General features: G+C 34.4%; 1 protein-coding gene across 2 annotated transcripts in view; it reads right to left on the reverse strand.

Annotated features, from left to right (window-relative positions):
- Positions 1 to 4,417: 4,417 nt before the first annotated feature.
- GABRG1 (gamma-aminobutyric acid type A receptor subunit gamma1) overlaps positions 4,418 to 18,262 on the reverse strand; it is an 83,628-nt gene continuing 69,783 nt past the window's right edge. Inside the window, exons 8-9 of one of the 2 annotated variants that reach the window (XM_073891603.1) lie at positions 17,433 to 17,521; positions 4,418 to 6,855 (exon numbers count right to left, since the gene is read on the reverse strand). In XM_073891603.1, coding sequence (XP_073747704.1) covers positions 6,586 to 6,855; positions 17,433 to 17,521 — 359 coding nt within the window. In that variant the 3' untranslated portion in view covers positions 4,418 to 6,585. Of the gene's footprint in view, positions 6,856 to 17,432; positions 17,645 to 18,262 lie in introns of both variants that reach the window. The other variant, XM_025887586.2, reaches the window with a different exon arrangement.

The raw sequence follows: 18,262 nt of genomic DNA on the forward strand, positions 1-18,262 counted from the left end.
TAAATAATAGAATATTTTTGTGCATTAAACAGAACTGAGTAGATTATGCTTTAGGTCTAAACTTCTCTTTTGTGAAGGAAATCTGTCTTAGTGTTAGAATATGAACAATCATTTTGTCATTAGAGTAGTTCCATGTAATTGAAAGATAAGAGTCTCTAAATTTAATTTCAGGTTACAGGCATATGAGCTTGGAGAATGAATCTAACATACTGAGCCTTGGTTTTCCCATCTGTTAAAGAGAGCTCTTTGCTCTGAATACTACATTATTAATATAGAATGCTTAAAGTTCCAGACAATGGCAGGTGCTCAATAAACATTAAATCTTCCTCCATCTTCTTCAGTATTTTATGGAAACAGCACTGGACCTGAAGGAAAACTCATAAACTCTTTTCTTTTTTAAGTACTCTGCCATGGTGGCAGAGAACAGAGAACTTCAAGGGTGAAGCAGAAAATACCCTCTTTGCTGATTTTCTGGCTTTTAATTTTCCATCCTTATTTCCTCAAATGAAATAAGACACTTTCATGACATGGAGTATTTGGAATGGCCTGGGTATAATCCATGTAATATATATTGCTCTCATTGACTCACCTGGGGAAGAATATCTCACAGTTCATATTAGGATGAAATCCCAGGTTGTTAGAATAATCCAGAAATTCATAGTCTTTGTAGTGAAAATCATGCATAAAGATGAACTACCTTACCTACCTTTTTATAGTTCATTTTCAGAGCTCTCTATCAAAGAGAAAACCTTGTTTATTTTTTTCATTGGAAAAATGTAAAACAACATTGATCAGGAACTTAATTTAAACATTAAAGTCATGATTATATACTACCAAAACAATAAAGGGACATATCTGTAGGAAAACTATTTAAAAAAACACATTTTAGGAGAACGTAACACTGTTTCTCATTCCAAAGTTACTGACTTTATTTTGCCCTTAGAATCGTCAAAGTACAGAATACTTTGAAAAGTTGAGATACCTTTGCCACACACTCACAAAATGTTCCCCAAAATGATAAGGCAGAAGCAGACAACAGAAGCCATTACAATCACAAGCCATAAAACTTTATTATATGAAGTGACCGGATACACTTAATGGGTGCAAATAGCTGTTATTACAGTGTTTTATCGAGATCCAAACTATTTCCATAATTTAGGTCAGTCATGTCTTTAAAGTCTGTTAATTAGCCCTTTGTGCTTAACTGCCTTACAGTTTTCACAGGCTTATCCTATCCATTCACAGATTCAAACTATTCATGGTCCAGGTACTTTTCATGGTCCAACAATAAAAATTTATTTATTTATTTTGAGATAAACATTTCAGAAATTGAGAATACAAATCAACTTCTTGGATTTGTCTCATCCCACAGCAACCTATTTCCTACTGCCAGTTTTCCTCCCTTCTTTGTCCAAATACATTATTTTTTCTTTCTCAGAAAGAAAGAAGAGAAAATTATTTGGAAAGAAAGCCCTTTTAATGAGAAATAGATTTAAATAATAATAGTAATCTGGACAGACCTGCCTTATGATTTGTACTTCAGGAGATTTTTCTTTTTCCTCATTCCTAATGTGGGAAAAACATATATCAATTGGAAAAAAATAAGCATTCGATTGAAATGTTCAAAGTAACAGCAAACAAGATTGTAATGCCTCCATAACTTCCTTGTAGTGTTTTAGTGTCTATTTACACACATGTCCGTACTGTTGGCTACAGGACCCCCGCTCTCCTCACGCACACCATGTCACTCCGTTAATGCTGCCTGTTCATCACCGTTCGTCTCCATTTTCCTTTCTCATTCAGGGGCTAGCTTTCCCTTTCCTCCACTGAACTTGTATCACCGCAGTACTAACCTTCTTCCTCCCTCACCTCCTGTTTTATAGTTGCTTCCTAACTGGCTTTGGCTTTTCTTACTCCAAACATCACACACCAACAAGAGGAAAGTTCTGCAGATTCTTTTCTACTTAAGTATCTTTGTGAACTCTCCATGAATTTAGACTATCACCCAGCCCCCTGCGGTTTGTATTTTTGCCTCTTTACCATAAGGCCTAACCTATCTTTGTTTGTCTCATCTTTAATTGTCTCTATACGCGTCTTAACTTTCAATTAAAATGGAACTTTTATTTGTGCCCATGCTTCTGTTTCTTTAGTCAAGCTGTTTACTCAACTGGAAGTGTGATCTCTAGTTAATCTCACCTAGTGACATATTGAATTCTCAAGCTCCCATCTGTAGAAACTTTCCCAGAGTTATCCTCCCTCCTTAAATTGCATAACTAATCCTCTCACTATATGTTTCTTGAGATTTCATCTTTATATATCCCCTGTTGTACCTTATGCATAGGAAGTGCTGCATAAATATTTTGCATTAGGTTATGTCTCTTCCAAAATGCAAAGACAAAAAAAGGCAGAACTGACCTTATATTTACTAGAGTTTGGAAACTCCATTTGGAATCTTAAAAAAAAAAAAGATTTATTTATCCATTTTTAGAGAAAAAGGAGGATGGGGGGCAGAGAGAGAGAGAATTCCAAGCAGACTCCACGCTGAGCGTGGAGCCCCACGCAGGGCCCAATCCTACGACCCCGAGATCAGAACCTGAGCTGAAGCCAAGAGTAGGATGCTTAACCCACTATGCCACCCAGGCACTGCCATGTGGAGTGTTTTTGTAATGGTTTCTGTGACTTTACAGTGACTTGTCAAGGGCTTCATATAACAGTGAGAAACAATGATGACCAACGGAAACATGAGACCCAGTATGTCTGTACTTCATATGGCAAGACATTGAGCAGTTAAGTAAATTTGATGATGTAAAGAATAATAGCTTGGTCAGAAATTATTTTCAAAAATGTTTTTGGTGGGACAAATGCTAACTCACTAAATGTCCACTGAATCACTTCAATTCCAGTGCTAAGTAAGATCAATGAAATGATCAAGAATGTGATATCTTGCTACAGGAAATTTTCCAAGTGAAAATGGGCCCTGGCATAGAAGTTTGATAGTTTTATATATGTACTTATCCATTTATTAGGTGCTTATTCAATTATTGGTTATTAATTTAAATTTTACTTGAGCAAATGATCCTATCTAAATCACCCTTTTGCGTAATCAAAGTACAAGATGCATTTGGTTACAACATGTTGACTTGGGGGGTGCCTTAAGCGTCTGCCTTCAGCTCAGGTCCTGTCCTGAAGTCTTAGGATTAAGCCCCGTTTCGGGGACCCCACTCAGTGGCTAGTCGGCTTCTCTCTCTCCCTTCGCCCCTCCCCCTGATTGTGTGCATGCTCTCTCTTGTTTGCTCTCTGTCTCAAATAAATACATAAAATCTTTTAAAAACAAAACAAAACACAACATATTGACTTGGAATACAATTTCCCATTTTACAGTTATGGGCCCCTTGATCTGAGAGTACTATCAATCATTCTTTTTGATGCTAGATCATTGACAAGCATGCAGCCCTCAACTTTGGCCTTGCTATTAAGCAAAACTGCAGCATATTCTATCACACTATATTAATGTCAGATATGGGAACACTAAAGGAGAAACCTGGTGATTTTATAACTACACACATTTACTGTGCTTTAACCTATAGTTAATCAGTTTTAATAAGTCCTTAATGAAATCTATGTCTTTAACTTAAAAAACATCCAATAAATTGTCTGATTTCTATTTATATTAAAACTTTATACTTAGTTGGATTTACTGAGGAATTTTGCCCTTTCCCTACCAGATTCTCAGGGAAGCTGTCTTTTTTTTCTTTTCTCTTCTCTTGCTTTCCTTCTTTCTTTCTGTCTGTCTTTTTTTCCCCTCAGAAACTACTTGGCATTTTAGGAATTAATTTCAAGTGAGCCTAAGTTTTCTATGTAATTCAAGAATAAATAAAATATTACGAATTGTAAATGTAAGAGAATAAGATTGTGCCAGTCACAGTTTCCCTTCTCAGAACTTGTAGATCCTGGTCACATATTTAAAGGATGGGTGTACGTGAATTAATGTTTTCCCAAATGATTCTGCTCCATTTAGCCTTCCTATACCCTACATCCACTTCTTTGGTCTGTATTAGTGCTACAACCACTTAAAACAGCTAGGAAGCACAAATTCCAGTGAGCCCAATGAATTCAGATATAACTCTGAAAGGAGGATTTTTTAGAAACCTGTTTCTCAAGATGATAAAACTTCTTGAAAGAAGAGAGGGACAGGAATTAGACTGCATTTGCTTTAAAAATAAGTTTGACTTGATTTCTTATAAACAGAGTCCAGTTGCAACTTCACTTTTTTATTCTCATTATTAGAAATACCAAGATTTGTACCCTTCTCTTTCTGATCTACATGTTTAAATAAAGCTGCTCAAAATTCCACTTGCTTTGAAAACAAAGTGCTTGTTTCAATGATTTATACAATGAATGTGTGTAGTAAAGCATCTTTCATATTTTTATTAGTTTTATTTCCACTTGTTAATATTGCTAACATTTAAAGCCAAGTTAATGGAACACCAATGAGAAAACCAAAGCTATTTATATTAAGCATTTTAAAGTATTTTAAAATACAGCCATGCTCAGATAAAGTTGAAGAATCCCAGAATTCAAATTGCCTTCATGAAAATGAACAGGTTACAGCTTAGAACATGGAAATAGCCATAATACATTTTAGTAAAGTGTTTTATCCTTCATGGATACTTCATTTTCCATTTATCCACAAGTGAATATTCACATTAAAAATATCCATCAATACTCAGCTATAAAGATGAATGCGTGAGTTATTTGTAAGTGAATATATACATGGCCAAAGTTTAATTTGGCTCTCCATTCGAAAAAAGTAGTGTCGGTGGATATTGGGCATTATCACTCAAGTCATGCTTACATTGTTTCAGAGGTTTATAATCAAAGGAAAAAAAACTCTGATTTAGTTGAGGAATGCACAATGAAATGTATTCAGATTAAAAAACAACTATATATTCTATAAAGATAAGCATAACCATGCCAGAACCTCATTCATGTATTCTCTAACCATGTGGGCAGAATTACTGCATTAAAAACTAGTATCAAATGCAGAGGCCCTAGCTCCCTCCACATGCCCTAGGATAAGCTTTGATCACAAAACTCCTGATCCTCATGCTTGCTCTTGGCAATGGAAACAATTTTTAAAGCTTATCTCCAAAATCACTTTGGTAATTTCCCAAAAAATTAGGTAGTGGTGAATGCATGGTGAAGTCCTTATAATCGACGGATATGCCAAACTATTTACAGGAATGTAATGACCAAAGCCTAAATTTAACTCTCCTCGTAATGAGAGAGGCATTTGGGAAACTATCAACCAACATGCCCTACACTTTAGTGTGGTTTTCTCTGCTCCTATCTCTAAGAATCTACAGAGCTCCAACACTCGTGTTCCTTCGAGGTGCCTCTAATAGAACTCCACTTTTAACATGAACTTTGAGCCTGCTCTCATTTTTTAAAAAAGAGAACATCATAACAATTTACAACAAAGATATAAAACTGACAGTGTCCAAACATAGAAGCTGGCAAAGATAATATGCGACACGCACCTAAAACTATATTTCTAGGATGTTTTTAGTCTGGCAGTTATTAATAGTATATATTTAAGACCATATCTTCAATATGAACCATTACTCAATTTGCTAGATAACAATTCTTTTCCCACAACGAGTGAATACAAGCACTGTTCTTCAATGTTTTTCGTCCATTTAGGGAACGTTAACACTTTTGTAGAGCATAAAGAAAAAAATCAGTTCTTTCTGTATTTAGTTTCAGTGTTGGTAGATCTAAACATTTCAGTGTTAACTTCATACTTCATAAATGCTGCGAGGCAGAGAATAAAATGGTTAAATGTAACTTTTTTTCACCTGTATTTAAAAGAAATTACTTTGGCGGTTTCCATCCTAGTTTGTAAATCACCAAAACTAAAGTAACTACAGTTCTATTTAATATTGTGTCAGGAAATGGACTTGATTAAAATACAGATAAAAATTGTCCTTTTAATAAGGTAAAAATTGGCCTTTTCTTCTAATTTAGTTTGTTCTGGGGAGTGAAAGATCTGGATATAGATGCCAGGAAATCATGGCTTTATGGTTTTCACTAGCTCTATTCCAAACAGGGCATACAAATAAGAAGTAAGGGAAAAAAAATCAAATAACAATATTTTCCAGGCAAAAAATTACTACACAAACATTAGGCATGAGATTAGGCTCCCATTACAAACAATGATAGATTATATTTAAATAAAATATTATTAAAGTTATTAAAATATTCCATCTTTAAAATATGAATCACGGAACTTACAAATTCAAAATCTTAATGGGATACAAGTAAAATAAATAAGATTAAAGTAAAAATATATAATAGTATTTTACTATACGGAATTTTGCAACTAATCCCTTTTACATACAGTGAAGTAATTAACATGAAAGCTGCTACTGTATTTACCTATGAATCCGTAGAACAGTTACAATATTTTTACATTTTAACCATTGGTTTCTCTGCATTTTAAATTTAAACTTCGTATTACTGAAGTGCAATAAATTGTATTGGATTCAGTTAAACTTCTTATGATTTTTGCCTGGTAAATAGAACTTATAAGTAAAGATAGCCAACCCAGTAAACCAGATTGAACAGGGCAAAAGCTGTTGGGAAAAATATTCGAGAATAGGAGTCAATTTTAGCAATGCGTATGTGTATCCTTCCTTCCCTCCATGACCCTGTTCTGCAGTCTTCAAAGCAACAGAAGAAGCTGGTACAATCTTTGCCCTCCAAACACTGATACCCATAATCCTCTTCTCCATGTGGCAGAGAAATGCTATTCATTGGAATCAGAGTGGATCCAGGATGGAGTCCAGGGGACATCTGAGTAAAATCATAAATGAGTTTTTGAGAAAAAATATCATAAAGAAAGATCAATTTGTCTCCTCAAGGCGAACTCTAAAAGACTTGGTATGTAATAAAAATAACCTTAGTTTACAGAAATCAAAGAGGTGTTCGATCCCAATGCATTTTTAGATTATAATTTACTTTGTAAAACATAACCTAACATTATTTTCCATTTCAAAGACCATGCGGGAAAATACTTTCAAATATGCAATATATTTTATAGCTTTAGAAAATCAACCCACCAAAATATTGTTAACCATGAATCTAATTCTAAAACAAAAATAAACTCTATAGTTCTCTATTTTAAATTAAAACATTCACATGCTATAAGTATCTGCTTGCTATTATTATATTATGTAATTTATTTATTTTAGTTATAATGAGAACAAAGAGCAAAGATGACATTTTGAAAATGCAGAAAAGCTTTGAGGAGCTGTGAATGAATAAAAAAAGACATAGGTTGGCTTTGTAGCAGTGGATAAGGCATCATATTTTGGAGACAGAATATGCAGGAGTTAAAAACTCAAGTTTGATGGGGCACCTGGGTGGCTCAGTGGCTAAGCATCTGCCTTCAGCTCAGGTCATGATCCTGGGATCGATTCCCACATCGGGCTCCCTGCTCGGCGGGAAGCCTGCTTCTCCCTCTCCCGCTCCCCCTGCTTGTGTTCCCTCTCTTGCTGTCTTTCTCTGTCAAATAACTAAATAAAAATCTTAAAAAAAAAAAAACCTCAGGTTTGAGAACATCTGTGCCCAAAATTCAACTCCTTCTACCAATATAGCTATCCTCACAGCTGGAATTATATTAGCACTTAATCTTTGTGATGGCTATGATGAGTAAGTTTCATGGCTTATTTAAATGAGTGCCCCATCTTGTCCAGTTATAATAGTTATTATTATCAGGATTATTTGAAACACATATCAAATTAACTTTTTAGGATACCAGACTCTAATACTTTTATAATAAAAAGATTTAAAAAATATTTAAAAATCAAGCAAGTCTAGGATACCATGAAACACTAAAGCAATCACTTCGGAGTCAGACAGGCTTGGACAGAAATTCCAGCTCTGCCCAGGAGAGTTATGTCACTCTGAACAGAAAATGTTAGTGCTCTTCTTTCTACCTCTGTGTCCTCTCCTATACAAAAGTCACAATAATACATAGATCCATTTGATAATTAAATGAGATGATGTACATAAAGCACACAGCAAAACATTTGAAACAGAGCAAGTATTCAGCATAGGTGATATTATTGTTGTCATTGTCATTGCTAGTGGTGATGCTTGAAGAAGAAATACCACCATTTGGTATAAAATACATGCTAAAACAAGCAACAGTAACAACAATATGGACCTCATGAAAAATGCTACTGGAAAAAATACTTAATGAACTCTTGAATAAAATGGCAATTAAAACATTAATGAAAACTAGTTTTAGTAACTCTCCCTTCAGAATTTCTGCGTATTTTAGGGGTTATATTAAAATGTGAATCTTACAACTTGTTGTAATTGGTGGCTTTATTATCTAAACACTAAATATAATGCTGAGATTATAAAAATTATTTTAACCTGATCTTAAATTCTTCCTGATGAAAATGTTTGCAACAGTTTTTTCATCCTGCATTTTGAAATAGAGAAATTTCAAAGCTATGAAAATCAAACATTGTATGGAAAAGTTTTTAAAAGACACAAAAGAGAATTTTTAAATATTTGGACCTATATTCAAATCTATTTTGTTTCTAATTCAAACTACTAAATATTAAAATTCAGTAGATGTAAAAGTAGCAAATAATCATATTTAGTGATATTTTAAAAGAGAAATGCATCACACAAGTCATAATACTAGAAACAAAATGTGCAGCCTGACGATAAGGAGCAATGCCCTAAACACAAATAAATTCATGACTCCACTTGCCTGAATGTATCATAAAAAGCAGAAGCAGTATATTATTAAATGTTCATGACATATCTTTTGAGCTTGACACTTGGGAATACCTGACCAGAGTCCAAAATTTTAGCGAAACAAACTTATGTACAAAATGAGGCAAATTGGTATTCATTTCCTTGTCACTTAATACTTAAATAGCATATGTTCAAATACTAATCAGAATGAAAAGTGATTAAAATACAAGTTTGTTAGTTGGCAATTTCAAGGTTACATGGCACAAAATTCCATATATCACTCAGCACTGCCCTAAATAGGAAAACGATGTGTTTGTTGGAAGATATCAATTGTGCATGAGGGGGATGATTAAACATGAAAATGTCCAAAAGTGGAGAAAAACTGCAAGTCGTTCATTTTAAAACTGGACTAATCTCTGGTGGTCAAAATCATGGAGAGCTTCTACAGGAGTGACACTTTCAATTGACATCCAGTTCCTGCTGCCCCCTCAAAACACCACAAGTTCATAAAGTAAAAGAAGCTACACTTTAATGAATGGATGGATGTGAACAGAAATAGACTTTACAGATGCTGAGAAAAATATCCCAAGAGCTGACACAGTAGCAATAAAATAAAATATTTTGACACATAGATTGTGACCTGGAAACCACTAAAAGAGTAATCAGAAGAATATACACATTCCAAACCTTATTTATCTGAAGTGCAGCTGTGTTACCCATCTTATAATTTCTCAAATAAAACTCCTATTGCCCCCCAAAATAGTAAGTATTGAAAAAATAAAAAATAAATTAGTTTAAGTAATATAAAAAGAAACTACACACTGAGTAAGATTTTCTTTTACTCTAAATAATATAATTTTGAGAATATACCATTTTGTTATTTGAAAAAGTCACTAAGAATATAGCTGAATTTAACATTATGAGACATTGATCCCATTCTCATTATTAAAGATATGTTTGTCTGCTTATATATTAAATACTACATTACTTATATATTAAAGATTTATTTATTATTTGAGGGGGGGGCTCAGAGCAGAGGGAGACAGAGAAAGAGAGAGAGTCTCAAGCAGGCTCCCTCAACAGCGCAGAGCCCAACATGAGGCTCAGTCTCACGACTCAAGATCATGACCTGAGCAGAAACTAAGTCAGAGGCTCAATCAAGTAAGCCACTCAGGTGCCCCCCCTTTATTTTTTAAAGATTTATTTATTTACTATTTGAGAGAGAGAATAAGTATTACATTATTTATATATTAGTGATAGAGTAAAGTATACAAAATATATTTCAAGCACCAAGATACACTAATGCCAAAGAAATATTAAGTAGTAAATAAAATATTTATGAAATTATATTTATGTATGTGTTTGTATATTATAATTATTATTTGTGTCATATACTAAAATCATCAATGTTATTAAATATTAGAAATATGAACATCAAACGTTATTAGGTCATGTTACTGATATTATGAAATACTGACTAATATTACTGTTATTAATTTCCCATTTAAAAACTTTGCATGCGAGAATGCAAGCCTGAGCACAGGTTTTCTCCACTCCACTTTTATAAAATCCCATTGAAGTATCAATCGGGATTTCAAAAACTACAAAATCCACATCAGTGTTAAAAACAGACATGAAGTGGATCTTCGTGATGCGGAGCAGCCAATCAGCATGTCGGAATTCATACTACGTTTTTGAAAGGCGAGCAACAGGTGAAAATAGACCAACAGATAAGGTAGACCAAAGGAAGCCCCATTTCAGAAGAGGCTCAGAAAATGGAAACCTGGGTGTGGGAGCTATTGTTCCCACCCAAGACACTTCAGAAACACTCTAATGCAGGACAACTGAAACAATAAGCAGGATGGGACACATGGCGTTAGTTAAATGTCCATCTCCAGAATAGCTACAGCTGTTTGAACCACTGTTCATCTGTGTATATAGAAAAGTAGAGATGCTGACAGGTTGGTGTCTGCTCATGTGTAGAATTCTGTAACTTCTAAAAAAAAAAAAATAAATAAACAGACAAATTCATGCCACTCTAGGCAGGACTAGGGCTCATGAAGTTGTTATTGGAATGTTCTAGTGATACCCTCATCATCTTTTAGAGTGCATGTGTGTATGTCTGGAAGCAGTAAGATGTCATGCTCCCCTTCCACACACATGATAATGAAATGTGACAGTTGCACACTCAACAGTTACATACAGGTCAAGCTTGCTGGGCCTACTGGAGAAAAATCACCAAGAACTTTCAAGGTAAACTAACAGTATAAAGGAAAAACATGAAGACAAACTGATTCTGAATTACTGATTCTAATGATTTAGGAAACATAAAGGAATATTAAACTTTTGAATTAGTTCACTCAGAAATACTTGAAGGGATGTTGTGTCCACTTAAGGAAAACAGGCGGGAGAACACTTAGAAAATGGGAGCTCTCAGAAATTCAAGAAGTTATTGTAAATTTAGAAAAAAACCTAAAGCATTGTAAAATAAAATCTTGAGGAAGGAAGTTGCCCACAATATACAGACAAAAATACCTCAATAAAAAATATGATACAAATGATGTAATATATGGTGATTAACATAACAATAAAAAATTTAAAAAAGAAAAAAATATGATAAAAAGAAAATCTGGAAGATGTGGATAATTAACCAAAGAGGTCTAAAATCCATCTAATGAGAACTTTAGAGGAAAAAAAGAAGTAAATTGAAATAAAGAATCAAGAAAATTCTCAGAAATGAAAGATAGGAATATTAAACAATGAGGAAATGATTAAAGTCAAAAAAAAAAACAAAACAACAGAAAGTGTACTGATTCTTAAGAAATTTTAACCCCATGGAGAAAGAGATGAAGATGAACACTTTCAGGTAGGAAAAGAAAAACTTTACTGACAAAGAAATAATAATCAGATTGGCATTATAATTATCGATAATAATGAATTAAGAAGTAGCTATTTAAGTGTATTATTTAAAATTTGGAAAATTAAGCAATAATTATTAAAGGTAAGATAAAATTATTGAAGAAAATAATAAGGAGACAGTGGGAAAGCTATATTTTTCTCTTACACCAAAGAGTGATGACTATTTTGAAATCTGGTACCTCAAGAATCAGAAGTATACTGGAAATAATCATCACAGGAAAGTAAGGGCAAAAATGGTTAAAATGTGGTTAATTCTGAAGACTGGGACCAAGGGTTCAAGGCAAAGAATTTTATTCTTCACTTATACATTTTGCATTGCTTGATTTGTTCATGTGTTTCAACCGTGCATGTGTTATTATTATTATTTTTAAATTTAATTTTTTAAATGAGATTTTTTACTTGTGATTCATCTGGTCCATTTCAGCTGTAACAATCTAGGTTTAGTAGGAAGAAAAATATCAAGGAGTGTTATTTGGAAATCAAGGTGAAAAAAACAAGGAGTTGGTGGTGGTGGTATTTATATACCTCTAGAAGAGCATTATATACCATTGCCACAATTGATATTAAATGACTATTCTATCCATTGAAAACATCCCACATCCACTGACTCTTTACAATTATTTAAATAACCCTGTTTTTCACATCTCATCAATATCAAATGATCCCTTCTGGAAGCTTTGCCAAATATCACTGTAGGAAAGAAGATGTATAATTTGTGAAACTGTGTGACTTTTCATTATTTTAGCATTCTGAAAGGCAGACAAATGTTTATGCACATAGATATGCACTAACTGAAAACAAGATCTTTTCTTTGCAGAGAAGGGGCTGCAGGTTGGGGATTGTGGGCAAAACAAAAACTTTCCCACATATTATCTTCACTCTAATACCCTGGTTCCTGCTTCAGGAATATATTGCTTCTTGAACTATTGCAATTGTTTCCAAATTTATCTCCCTGCCTCTTTTGTCATTCAAGTGTATATTCTATTCTGCTCGTATCCCTCAGAAACATAGATATGAATATGCCATCTTGCTTTTAAAAACATGCTTGGCTTAATAGGGCTGACAGTACAGAATGTAAAATTTTTACCACGGTACTGGAGACTTTCCACAACTTGGCCATAAACACTTTTCTATCCTCAGCCTAGGTTATTTTCTTTCTGAAGATTCCTATTTTCTAGACCAGCACCGTCCAATACAACTTTCTGTGATGATAAAAATGTTCTAGATCTGCACAGTCCAATATGGTAGCCACTAGTCACACGCAGCGATTGAGCACTTGAAATGTGGACTAACGATACTAAGATACTGAATTTTAAATTTTGGTTAATTTCAATTAATTTAAATCAACCTAGCCATATATGGCTAACGGTTACTGCATTGGACAATACAGCTTGGAACACATAACAGTCTATATTTTATTCTCACATATAAGACTCAACTTGGCTCATGCGGTTCTTTCTGTCTTAAATGCTCTTCCTAATTTTTTCTCCTGAAATTTGCAACTTATTCTTCAAAGAACTACTTCAATGATCTCTGTAATTTTCTCTGTCAAATCCCCTTTGGAAGAATTGGCTTATAGCTTTTTGAATGAATTATTTACACTTGAAATGAAAGGGAGCCATCCTATTTCACTGTGGCTCACATTGACATAGCCTCTTCTCACTGTTATATGCTTGAGTCAATGTTTCACAGACTGCATGCATCATATGGTATCTGGAGGTTTCCTCAGTGCAAGGGATAGAACACATAGCTCAGGCTTTATGGTACCTATCTCTATTTCAATATGAACATCTCCTTTAAAGATGTTTTTTATTGGAGGACCTGGGTGGCTCTGTTGGTTAAGCATCTGACTCTTGGTTCATGATCTCAGGATCCTGAGACTGAGCCCTGTGTCAGGCTCTATGCTCAGCAGGGAGTCTGCTTCCCTTCTCTGTGTCCGTCTGTCCTTTCCCCCCATGCTTTCTCTCTCTCTCTCTCTCTCTCTCTCTCTCTCTCTCTCTCTCTCTCTCTTTCTATCTCTCAGATAAATGTCTTTAAATTTTTTTTAAGGATTTTATTTATTTGAGAGAGAAAGAGCACAAGCAGGGGGAGCGGCAGGCAGAGGGAGAAGCAGGCTCCCCGCAGAGCTGGTAGCCTGATGCAGGGCTCGATCCCAGGACCCTGGGATCATGACCTGAGCTGAAGGCAGACGCTTAACTGACTGAGCCACCCAGGCGCCCCTAAAATATTTTTAAACTTATATTCATTGTAGAAAATATTTACTCCTGAAAAAGTATTTGAAATCTGTCATCTAATTGAGCTAATTCCCCTATAGGATCTTTGTTTACTTTTAATTTTTAATTTGTATTGTACTTTATGTATAGTATATTTTTCCATAACTAGATTTAAAGATTAATGAAGACAAAAATCATATGCTATTGTTTTTTTCTCTCCAAAGTGTCTTGTCCATGGTTGGTGAAATAAATTTCCATCATTGTACATTTTAACCAAATTGAAAGGTTACAAATAAGTCAGACTGTCCTCAAATGGGTAAAACAGGACCCTGATATAGGTATGTATGACATGGTTTTCTGAGATTCCTAATCATCTATGGGAGGAATATTCTAGTTTCAACATGACTACTCTTGTGGCTTACCACAGTTACATTGCTATGACCTTTATCTGTTTCATAGAGTCTTGATTCCATGTTCCAACATTCTTAACTTAGAGTTTTTTAAAAAATAGATAATTACATAAACATATCTGAATCATATTCTTAATGAGTATAAATAAAAACACAATAATAAGTATTAGATGGGATGGAAATGTGGACCAAATTAAAATGTCATTGGTATTCATAATAAAAATATAAAGAGGAAAGAAAGATATGGAAAGAATGATCAAAGGAAGGAAGGAAGGAAGGAAGGAAAGGAAGGAAGGAAGGAAGGGAGAGAGGAAGGGAGGGAGGAAGGGAGGGAGGAAGGAAGGAAGGAAGGTGGGAGTTAAGGGGGAGACAGAGAGAGTGAGGGAGAGAGGGAGAGAAAGGGCCTAATATTTCACATGTAGAGTAAGGTAAAAAGCATTTTTATTAATTTACATTTTTTAAGAGGATTCATGGAAGCTAAAAATCTAAATTTGGACACATCTAAATATTATCTCTTTTTAAAATAAATTAGAATATTCTGGGTTCTCAGTTAAGCAGTCAGACCTCAAGAAAGTGATTTTGGTTTTGCTTAATAACAGACACGTTGATCTTTCAATGACTCTAGTCTAGGTCTTTGGTTCTGACCTATTACCATAAGTCATCTAAAGAACAAAAGGAGGAAATGCTAGATTTTAAACTACTCAGAATTTTAAACTTATGGAAAAAAGTGTGGATATGGAAGGAAGAAAAAGAGAGGAGAAGAGGAAGAAGAAGGAGGAGCAGGAGGGAAGGGGGAGGGGTTAAGGGAAGAAAGAAGAGGAAGAGGAAGAAGAAGAACAGAAAGAAGAAGAACAACAACAAAGGAACATTTGAAAAGGTTTAAAAGCAAGACCCTGCAAGATTTCTGGGTCTAAGTTGTGTGTGTGATTGTCCTGGCTTGCAGAAGTAAAAGCAGACTCCACCAAACCATTAAATAGAGCACTTGCGACAACAAGCAGAGCTGTTTATTCTTCATAAAAGTGCATTCTGATTTACTTGATTAGCAAGACCAGATGGCTGAACACTGAACCAAGCAGGGAGTCAGATTTGATTACTGATTCCAGTTTTTCAACCAAAATGTCATTTAGTATTAAAAGAACTCATAAATCACATAACTGAACAGAAAGGAAAGACTACAGAACTTTATTTTGGCTCTGAGGAAAATATTTTTGTACCCACATAGTCAGTTATATATATCAATTTAACTTTTGATGTTTGAAATTTAGTGTTTCAAAGCTCTTATTTAATTTTTATTCCATATTTTTTCATCTTTACTATTTGCTTCCTGGGCTTGATGCTAAATTTTAAATAACTCAATATAGATTTTTTTTTCTTAAATAACTATTCTAGAACATTGCTTAAGACACGGGTGTCCTTAATAAATATTTGGTGAATGGAAGATTAAAAAACATCATAATTTTAATGTTTGCACTCCAATGTTTAAGTTTACTGAGTAAATGTGACAAACTGATTAGCAATAGTCCCAGAGTAGACACTTGGTTGAGTGTCTTTGATAATATAATAACAGTATGTACATTATATATTCTTAAAATGAAATTAGAGAATCTATGTGAGATTGTACATTTCCTGATTTTATTCACAATTTCCAGAAGTAAAATTTTCAAAGTAGTAATTGAACATAGCTATGGGTGAGTAAAAAATAAAATGGAACACCCAGAGTGGATAATTTGCTTTGATTAAGGGAAAATAGTAGAAAACCTGCATTTTTCTTTACCTAAAAATTCAGCAAACGGATATTAAAGTTGACATCATTGCCCTCTGTTGGTTTGTCCTTTCAGGGGCTACAATATGTCCCATGGATAAGCTAAAATAAGTCAAATTGAGAAAGTCACAGGCTAATTCTGCAATGTAAGTTATCAAATGTGTACCGCCAGCCATGTGCTCTGCTCTCCTGGAATACTCTGGGAAACCGAGAGCAAATCTACATAGGGTTTGGTCCTTGGAATATGACATGAAAAGTAAAATATAATTTAAAAATATGTCAAAGATTTATAAAGAAATTAATGAAAAATGGGAGGAGGGATGAAAAGCATTGCATCCTAGAACTTACGAAGTTAGGAAATAATATGTAAAACTCCATGCCTCATTATATTAGGCTTACAAGCTTGCCACTCAGGCGTAGCTGTTGTATACAGTTCTCATTTATTTAGGTATTTGGGAACAAATCTGCTTTGAAAACATTTACTGGAATCAGCAATAAAGCGCCTTTTTGGTCAATATTGGAGAAACAGATGTTTGCTTTTCTGAGTCCTATGAGAACAGGAAATATAAAGGAAGGATTACCAGCTTCAGCTCTGGCACCAAAAAAGACCTGGGTATGAGTCTTGGATTTTTCACTTCCTCAGGCTGCTCTTGTGCAAATTACTGAATTTGTACTCATAGGAGCATAAATGAAATCATGAACGTAAAACACCTGGCATATTCAGTAAAAGTGTTAGGTATTATTTTAAGGTTGTTGTAATTGCCATTCCAATAAGAATTTATAGTCAATCATCCAACACTTAAGTATCTTAGAATTCATAGAACCAATTCTAATATATCAATTTGATGTTATCCGTGTTGAGGTGGATACACAATAGGGAAGAGGGACTAAGAGCACACAATTATACACAAACTGAAAACACTTTATAGATAGGACTTTCAAACGCAGCTGAATACTAACATTAAAGAGCGTTCTTTACCTTTAAAAATGAAGTAATTTTGTGGGCCACCTGTTGTTAGCACCCAAATCCTAACCCAAAAAAATAGAATCGAAGAGAGATCTTAAATAATTTTTTAGGTACAAAGAGTCTAGCACTTGAGGAAAATTCACAGTGTAAGAAACCACTCTTTACAAGGGGGATCCTTAGTCTTTTCTAAGGGGAACTATATATGCTTTTCCTGGTGGGCAATGACCGAACAGTCATTGAAACCTCCAGTTTCATCTTAATGGGATTTGGCTTTTGTTAGAGTACCTCAAGAATTCCTATTAGTCTAAGCAAGTGTAACATGAGCATTCAAAATATCTCTAACAGTAAGTTGCTGTTTATGAAAATAGAGATTTTCAACATACCGAGCTTTTATTCTTCAGCTTTCTGTCTCTAGCAGTCTTTATTTTTTTGTTGCTGGTAAAATAATGCAAGGTGCCATATTCCATCAAGGCTGCAAAAACAAAAATGAAACAAACAGAAACAAAGAGATCCATCGCAGTCACATAAGAAACCTTAGGTAAGGACTTCCTGGCGATTGTACTCAGAGTTGTCATAGTCAGAACTGTAGTGATACCTGTGGAGGGAGCGGAAAATACAAGATAAAGAAATAGCACCAGATTTTTATTTTTCCACCTGATTTGGCAATGTTGGGAGTAGAAAGAAGCAATGGAAACAAAAGGAAATGATTACTCGTGATTTACAGAAAAAATGACCGGTAACCATAGCTACGTTACGTTCGATGTGCTCTTTGCATCTGCGATGAGTTTTAATCATCTAAATTTGTGGACTACAAATAGCTGACTCCCCACACCCATCCTTCCATTCCTCCATAGCAAGAGACTGTCCAATTTTTAGCTGGCATGAGGTTGCATGGAAGAACTTCTTTGCCACCTTGGCTCAGCTATGTGTGGACACAGGCTGAGATCTAGCCAAGGAGAATCAAGTCAAGGGTGTAAACAGTGTCCAAAAGATGGCATTAAAAATGCAAAAAGGGAGTCAAAAATTCATATTTCCAATTGTGAAATAGGTAAGTCATGGGGCTGTAATGCAAAAAGCATGGTGATTATAGTTAATAAGGCTGTGTTGTATATTTAAAAGTTGCTGAGAGTAGATCTCCAAAGTTCTCATCACAAGAAAATAATTCTGTGACTATGTATGTTAGCTAGACTTATGGGGTGATCATTTTGCAACA

The sequence above is a fragment of the Callorhinus ursinus genome, unplaced genomic scaffold (genome assembly GCF_003265705.2).
Source record: "Callorhinus ursinus isolate GAN/ISIS: 27379988/994484 unplaced genomic scaffold, GSC_fseal_2.0 scaffold4, whole genome shotgun sequence".
In the NCBI taxonomy this organism is placed as follows: domain Eukaryota; kingdom Metazoa; phylum Chordata; class Mammalia; order Carnivora; family Otariidae; genus Callorhinus; species Callorhinus ursinus.